Source organism: Henckelia pumila, chromosome 2, assembly GCF_033568475.1.
Source record: "Henckelia pumila isolate YLH828 chromosome 2, ASM3356847v2, whole genome shotgun sequence".
NCBI classification, from domain to species: domain Eukaryota; kingdom Viridiplantae; phylum Streptophyta; class Magnoliopsida; order Lamiales; family Gesneriaceae; genus Henckelia; species Henckelia pumila.
The window spans coordinates 29,438,712-29,447,364 of record NC_133121.1 but is presented as its reverse complement, the minus strand read 5'-3'; the positions used below and the strand labels follow the sequence as shown (position 1 = coordinate 29,447,364).

Genomic DNA, 8,653 nt, shown 5'->3' with positions numbered 1-8,653 from the left:
CATCAAATTCATAAATACAGCTGGAGCATTCGTCAATCCAAACGGCATCACCAAGAATTTGTAGTGACCATACCGTGTGTGAAATGCTGTCTTAGAGATATCCTCCTCTCTAACCCGCAACTGGTGATATGAAGACCGCAAATCGATCTTCGAATAAACAGAAGTACCTTGAAGCTGATCAAACAGATCGTCTATCAGTGGAAGAGGATACTTATTTTTCACCGTCGCTTGGTTAAGCTGTCGATTGTCTATACACAGATCCATCGACCCATCCTTTTTCTTGACAAATAAGACTGGGGCTCCCCATGGTGAAACACTAGGCCGAATTTAGCCTTTATCAAGAAGGTCCTGCAGCTGCTTCTGCAACTCTTGCATCTCTGTCGGTGCTAAACGATACGGAGATCTGGAAATCAGCGCTGTCCCTGGCACTAACTCAATGCCAAACTCGATCTCCCGCACTGGTGGTAAACCTGAAATCTCATTTGGGAACACATCGGAAAACTCACGGACTACGGGTATCTCCTGGATGTCTGGTCCCTCCAAAGATGCATCGATGGCATAGATAAGATAGCTTTTCTCGCCAGACTCTAAAGCACGTCGGGCTTTCAGAGCAGAAACCACTGGCATTGGGGTAGCACTCCCTCACCATAGAAATGCCATGCCTCGCCATCCTCGGGACAAAACTGAACAAACCTCTGATAGCAATCAACTATGGCTCTGTAGGTAGTCAGGAGACCAATCCCAATAATATAGTCGAAATCCTCAATGACTAAAATTATTAGGTTAAAGCTAAGCTGATACCCCTCAAAATCCAAAGAGCAACCAACCAATAGACGCTTAGCTAAAACCTCGCTACCCATCAGAGCAGAAACCACTAACAACACGTCTAAGGGAACAAATAGTAATCTATACCTCTTGGCAAATGTGCTGATATGAATTAGTGTGACCCACCCGTATCAATCAAAACATACGCAGGAAAACCACATAAACTACAGGTACATGCGATCATCCGATCACTGTCAGCCTCTGCCTTCTCCTGGTTCAGTGCAAAGACCTACCCCTGAACACGTGGCTGTAGAGAAGAGTGACCACGGGAAAAAGTATATCGCTACGATGGCTGCGACTGCTGGCTCTGCTGATGAGAAGGCTGCTGCTGAAAATGATGTTGCAGCTGCTGTACTGACGCTTGGGAACCTCCGGAACCACTTACCACTCCAATCAACATAGGGCAGTCTCTCTTCATGTGTCCCTCCTGACCACACTGGAAACATGCGCTGGCTGAAACAGGGCACGGTCCTGCAGGATGTCTCCTCTTGCACTGACAACACCGGCTCATCCTCTGGCTACCAAAATGTTGCACTCCACCAGATCCGGAAGAAGAAGAAGAAGTAACACCTTGCTTCTTGAAAGACTGGGATCTCGGACCCAAAGAACTAGTCGGTCTGGATGAATAAGAATAAATCATATACCTGTTTCACCGAAGACTGTCTTCTGCCTGGCGACAACGGTCCACCAAACCCTCATAGGTCATGTCGCTCCCAACAACAACCATCTGATGAATCTCAGGGTTCAGACCCTAAAGAAAATTATCATACTTGGCCACAGAACTCTCGGCAATATGCGGGCAATAAGGTAGAAGATCGAAGAACTTCTGCTGATACTCCTCAATAGTCATCGTCCCCTGTCGCAATCCAAGAAACTCACTAGCTTTTGCGTGACGAAGAGCTGGAGGAAAATACAATCTCTGGAAAGTAGTACGAAACTCAGCCCAAGTAGTTGCTCCTCTTGCTGCTATAAACGGTGCGTAAGTAGATCTCCACCACTTTCTTGCTCGACCCTCTAGCAAGAAACCAAGAGTCTCCATCTTTTCCTCATCCGTGAAACGGAACTCTCTGAAACAATGCTCCATCCTCTCTAACCAGTCCTCAGCAATCTCTGGCGTCTCTCTTCCTACTAATGGTGTAAGGCCCAGGATTATTTAATTTAATTCGGGATTATTTAATGTAATCCGAGATAATTTAATTTTAATCCGAGTATATTTAATTTGGGAATATTTAGAGTTTTGATTTAAATTCTAATATTCTTAAATTATTTAGGATTGAAATTGAATTAAAATAAGGGTCGAGGACTGAATTGCAATTTATAAAGTTTCTAGGGACTAAAGTGCAATATTATTTGAAGCTATCAGATTATTAGTTGCTTCATCAGCATGTATACGTGTGATGTAGAGAGAAATTCAGAAAATGGAGAGAAATTGAGAAACAGAGCCGAGATCTTCTTTGTTTTCTTTGAAACTTTGATTTTCAAATCGCCGTATCTTTTGATCCGATCGTCCGATTTTGATTCCGAAAGGTGTTCTGGAATCCTTACGATGAGGGCTTCGATATAGTGTAAGTTTTTACTTCTTTCAGCATGGTTTGAAGTTCTAAAGTTGGTAGATATCAGATATTGATGATATGTATATGTTCTTCGACGTTTATGTATTTCGATATCGTAACCGGGCTGAAGAGTTCATGTTGCTTGTACTTAATCCTAATTTTCAGCTTGTGTTCGATGGTTATAGCTACTGTTATATGATTTTATGAGTGGTTATTGCAGTTGTGATATACGTATAAATTGTATTCAAAGTCGGAAATGGTTTCGATATTTCGTCGGTTATCGATTTTCAATCGCTACGCCGTCGGTTTAGGTTTTGAAGTTGTTTTGATAGCCTATGATTGAGCTGAGGATCTTGTGATTGTTTACTGATATTTCTTGATCATAATCGTTACATTTCAGATTAGTTTCAAGCTCGATCAAATCAGGAAGTCCGACTTTGAACCGAGGAAGTTTGCTGGAGGTTTGAAGTGATTGTATTGACGTTATATTGATTAGTTTGATTCGATCTTGGATTGATCATCTTGAATGAAGTTTGATATGATTGTGCTGATTGTTATATTTCAGATTGAAAGTGTTCAGAACCAAGATATACGAAGGTATAAGACGACATCGCAAGTCAGAGATTTGAAACTCGAGAATGACGTTTCTTGAGTTGTCCCGCAAAAATCACATACTTGATTATCTTTTGATTTGTTTTTGATGTTGTCGATCCATCTCAGGTAGTGGATCTTTGAGTTTGAGTCGTTATGATTACGATATGATATGTTATTGAATTGATTCTATGCCAAGGTCTGAGGCGGCCTTATTTTCGAGTCAAGAATGACTACGATAGATGGATATCCATGTCAAGATCGTTTTGTTGGAACACGGTCGTTCTCCGGATCAAAAAATTGATACCCGTTGCAGCGGAAGTTTTAAAATTTTATATGGAACAATTCCATATCATGGGTATCAAATTCCTACGATTAAAATTGATAACATAAAATTTAAACAATGTAAATTTTACCTTAAAATCTCGAAGCGAGATTATGGACACCAACAGATTAATCTGCTCTTGTTGTATATCCCAGGAACTGATGAACGAACAATTCTTCAATCATGTCCACGAACAGAAATTTAATCCCTCTGACAGACTGCACTAGAAAGTATATCAGAAGTTTCAACGATGAGATAGAACAGATATGATCTGTTAAATCAGTCTGCAAATTCAAAAATTCACAGACTGAATTTTCGAACACTGTGAGAGAGGGGGAGGGGTCGGCCGAATCCCTTGAGAGAATGCTCTCTAGGGTTTCGAAATTTTTTGACCTTCTACGTGTAATTTCTGCATTGCAATAACTTATTTATAATGTGGGCTGCTAACAGCTTAGGGCCCATTAGTCATAAATTCAAGCCTGACAAGCAAAGCCCGCATGTTCAGAAATTAATATAAAATTTATCGTGACTCAAATTGATAAACCAATTTCACCAATGTGCACAGAAACCATTTCTGTATCTTTTAAAGTCAAGATAAATTTTCTGAATCCAAATTCAGTGATTTCCAAAAATGTCCATCACTATGTCATTTTAGGAAATCTTACTCCCTCTATTCTTAAATAAGAAGTCCCACTTCTTTATTCACTAAATTTAACTCTTTAAATTTAATTATCTCAACGGGGATTAGAAATCCATTACTTGTGTGACCCTCAATGGTTCAGGGATACAGCTAGCCGTGGGCTCACAACTCCTTGTGACTCGGAACAACAATTTCCAACTTACCCAACGAATCATGGTAAGAGCGCCTAGCAACATCGCCCCATGATTCCCTAGGTATCACTGATAGTGCCTGCAAGAACCAATAGATTTTGGTTAGCGTACAGTACGGTCCCTTCATCCATATATCCCGATCGAATCAACAACCATTGGTAAATCGAGAGTCGTTCGAGATTCGATAACTATGCAATTCATCTTGAAGATCAAATATTGACATCGCATGTGCTACTAAGAAACCATTTCTTAAAGCACATCATGTACTCTGGCCAGAGATTTGTCACACTAATATCTCCTCAGATCGCATAAGATATCCACGCTCGCAAGCATGTGGTGAATCCTTGACAACAAAGCATCGACTCCTTAATGTATCGTAACTGCACCCAATCCCGACACCTTATGACCCCAATAGATTCGGTAAACGAGTCAAAGTACAGTACTAGCATATAGAGTCTCAATGATGTTTCAAGTAGTAAGGACTAATGGTGTACAACCAAAACCGCGGACTTTATCCACTCGATAAGTAATAACCACTTGGAAAATCCGGATAGGGTAGTTCGATCATTCATCATATGAATATCCATTTGCATGCTTTGAACATCTCAATGTTCCATACCAATGAAACGTGGTACTAGGCATCGCAAATGCTAGTCTCAATCTCGAGCGATCCTTATCCTTATTTGCGGACGGCTCAATCGACTAGGAACTGTTTAGAATATACAGTGACTATAAGATGTGTTTCATGATAGTCATCCCAATGTACTACCACATCTTACATACACTATAGTATATTCAAGGTCTTTATCAAAACAACAATAGTATATCATAATATATCAATATGAAGGAAGATAAAGTAAATGCCATTATTAAAAAGTGTAAATTATATTAAACAAAAGATTGTTTACACATAGAGTCATAAAAGCCCTTAACCACAAGTTGGCTAACCGGGCACCCACTCTTTCAATCTCCCACTTGCCCTAAAGCCAACTAGTCATACTACGTAATCCCATTGCTTCGCGATGTTTGTCAAACAATAGTCCTGTCAAGGGCTTAGTAAGCGGATCAGCGATATTGTCTGCAGAGGCCACTCTCTCGACAGTGATGTCTCCTCTATCCACGATCTCCCGGATGATGTGGTATTTCCTTAGTACTTGTTTGGACTTCTGATGAGACCTTGGTTCCTTTGCCTGAGCAACGGCACCCGTGTTGTCACAGTACACCAGGACTGGACCAACAGCTTCAGGAATAACGCCCAACTCTTGGACGAAATTCCTCATCCAAACGGCCTCTTTAGCAGCAGCTGATGCCGCAATGTATTCTGCCTCAGTGGTGGAATCCGCTGTGGTGTCCTGCTTGGAACTCTTCCAAGAGACAGCACCGCCATTGAGCATGAACACAAATCCAGAGGTTGACTTCGAGTCATCCACGTCACTTTGGAAGCTAGAGTCGGTATAGCCTTCCAATTTCAGTTCTCTTCCTCCATAAATCATGAATACATTCTTAGTTCTTCTAAAGTACTTAAGAATATCCTTCACGGCTTTCCAATGCATTTGACCGGGACTGGCTTGATATCTGCTCGTGACACTCAGAGCAAATGCCACATCCGGTCTGGTAGATATCATCTCATACATGATACTCCCTATGGCTGACGCATATGGTATGTGTGTCATTTTCTCTATCTCTTCGTCAGTCTTGGAACACATAGACTTGGATAGAGAGACTCCATGACACATAGGTAGATGTCCTCTCTTGGACTCATCCATTGAAAACCTTTTCAATATAGTGTCGATGTAGGTAGCTTGAGTAAGTCCTATCATTCTCTTGGATCTATCTCTATAGATCTGTATCCCTAGAATATAGGATGCCTCACCCAAATCCTTCATCGAGAATCTACCTGACAACCATATCTTTGTTGACTGCAACATCCCTACATCATTCCCAATGAGTAAGATGTCATCAACATAAAGTACTAAGAATGTCACAGCATCCTTAACTACTTTCTTGTACACGCACGGTTCCTCCGGGTTCTTGATGAAACCAAAGTCCTTTATTGTTTCATCAAATTTCTGGTTCCAACTTCTTGATGCCTGTTTGAGACCATAGATCGATCTCTGAAGCTTACATACCTTATGCTCACTTCCCATGGATGTGAATCCCTCGGGCTGCATCATATAGATTTCTTCCTTAATGTTTCCATTAAGAAATGCAGTCTTCACATCCATTTGCCATATCTCGTAGTCATACCAAGCTGCTATGGCAATAAGGATTCTTATGGACTTGAACATTGCGACTGGTGAAAAGGTTTCATCATAGTCAACTCCTTGTCTTTGAGTATAACCTTTTGCAACCAATCGTGCCTTGTAGGTCAGTACCTTACCATCAGGCCCAAGCTTTCTCTTGTAGATCCATTTACACCCTATTGGAACTATTCCATCGGGAGGATCAACTAAAGACCAAACTTGGTTTGCATGCATCGAGTCTATTTCCGACTGCATAGCTTCAAGCCATAAGTTCGAATCAGCATCAGAAATTGCTTCCTTGAAGTTTCTCGGATCACATCCAATGTCGGGTTCACTTTGATCTCCTTCAAGAAGAAGACCATATCTAATAGGAGGCCTAGAAGTCCTCTCGGATCTTCTAGTAATATGCGTGTCTTGTGATGATTCTTGAGGTATAGGATCGTTATTTTGTATCTCGGGTTCTTCTCGAATTTCTTCGAGTTCCATCATCTTGTCTTTCTTATCCAATAAGAACTCCTTCTCCAAGAAAGTGGCATTCCTTGAAACAAACACTTTTGTTTCAGTAGGATGATAGAAATAATATCCGATTGAATTCTTCGGATACCCTACAAAATAACATAAGGTGGATCGACTATCCAACTTATCTCCCACTGTCTGCTTCACGTAAGCAGGACATCCCCAAATCCTCAAGTACGAATACTTAGGAGCTTTGCCATTCCATAACTCGTATGGTGTTTTGTCCACTGCTTTAGTGTGGACGTTGTTCAACAACAATACTGCTGTTTCAAGAGCATAGCCCCAAAACGAAGGTGGGAGCTCAGTGAAGCTCATCATAGATCGAACCATGTCCAACAAGGTTCGATTGCGATGCTCCGAAACACCATTCAGCTGAGGTGTCATAGGAGGAGTCCACTGAGAGAGAATCCCATTCTCTTTTAGATAATCCAAGAAATCGGTACTTAAGTATTCTCCACCTCGATCTGATCGAAGTGCTTTAATACTCTTACCTAGTTTGTTTTCTACTTCAGCCTTGAATTCTTTGAACTTTTCAAATGATTCAGACTTATATTTCATCAAATATAAGTACCCATACCTAGAATAATCATCAGTAAAGGTAATGAAGTAGGTGTGACCAAATTTTGTACCAATACTAAATGGTCCGCAAACATCTATATGGATCAAATCCAATAGATTTTGACTACGCTCAGGTTTTCCTTTGAAAGGAGATTTAGTCATTTTTCCTTTTAGGCAGGACTCACAAGTAGGTAGAGAGTTAATATCATACATATCAAACATGCCCTTTCCCACTAGCTTGTTCATCCTCCTTGAGGAAACATGACCTAGCCTAGCATGCCAAAGGTTTGCCGGGTTTTGATTATCAATTTTCCTTTTATTTCTTGTTACCGGTTTATCAACATAATTAATTGGAACGTCTTTTAATTTTAAGTTATATAGATCGTTTTCAAGTTGTCCACATCCAATTAAACATTCATTCTTGTAAATATTGCAAATCCCATTCACAAAATTGCAAGAAAAACCATCTCTATCAAGCATAGAAATAGAAATAATGTTCTTAACCAAATCTGGCACATATAAAACATCTCTCAAAAATAACTTAAAATCATTCTGCAAAATTAAACAAATGTCTCCCATAGCTTTTGCTTCAACTCGAGAACCATTTCCAAGCCTCAGCTGGGTCTCACCCATCCTAAGCTTGCGACTTCTTGTCATCACCTGCAAATCATTGCAAATGTGAGATCCACATCCGGTATCCAATACCCAAAAAGTAGTATTAAGTGAAAACATTTATTTCAATATAAAACATACCCTTCGCAGTTCGTAACTGCTCGAGATATTCCTTGCAGTTACGTTTCCAATGACCGGGTTTCTTGCAGTGATGGCAAACATCCTTGGATTTTTCCACGTTTGAAGCCTTTGTCTTGTTTTTCTTCTCGGGTCCGGTTTTCTTGGATGGGGCAGAACGTTTCTTACCCTTTGTACTTGGCCCCTTCTTAGCAGAAGAAGAGGAGCCCACCAAAAGAACCGGTTTATCCTTCTTTAAAGTGGCTTCATAAGTTATAAGCATATTGATCATCTCTTCAAGGGAGGCCTCTATCTTGTTCATATTGAAATTCACCACAAAACCGTCAAACGATGAAGGAAGAGAGAGAAGTAATAAGTCCACATTGAGTTCATGCTCCAATACCAATTTAAGCGTTACCAACTTCTGAATGAGCCAAATCACGCGTACCCCATGATCACGGACCGAAGTCCCTTCACGCATG

The 8,653-nt window shown here is 40.6% G+C and overlaps 1 protein-coding gene across 1 annotated transcript; it reads right to left on the bottom strand.

The window, feature by feature from the left end:
• Positions 1-327: 327 nt before the first annotated feature.
• Positions 328-860, bottom strand: LOC140877441 (uncharacterized). Its single transcript, XM_073280978.1, has 2 exons — positions 647-860; positions 328-587 (listed from the first exon to the last, which is right to left on the bottom strand). The coding sequence occupies exons 1-2, from the start codon at positions 858-860 to the stop codon at positions 328-330; spliced, it is 474 nt and encodes a 157-aa protein (XP_073137079.1).
• Positions 861-8,653: the final 7,793 nt, after the last annotated feature.

Excerpts from the sequence above, each read along its gene's own strand:
- LOC140877441 (XM_073280978.1), bottom strand. The coding sequence starts at position 860 with ATGGGTAGCGAGGTTTTAGCTAAGCGTCTATTGGTTGGTTGCTCTTTG. Across the intron at positions 588-646 it reads CGAGGCATGGCATTTCTATG|AGTCTGGCGAGAAAAGCTAT; the intron begins GTGAGGGAGTGC and ends GACGTGCTTTAG.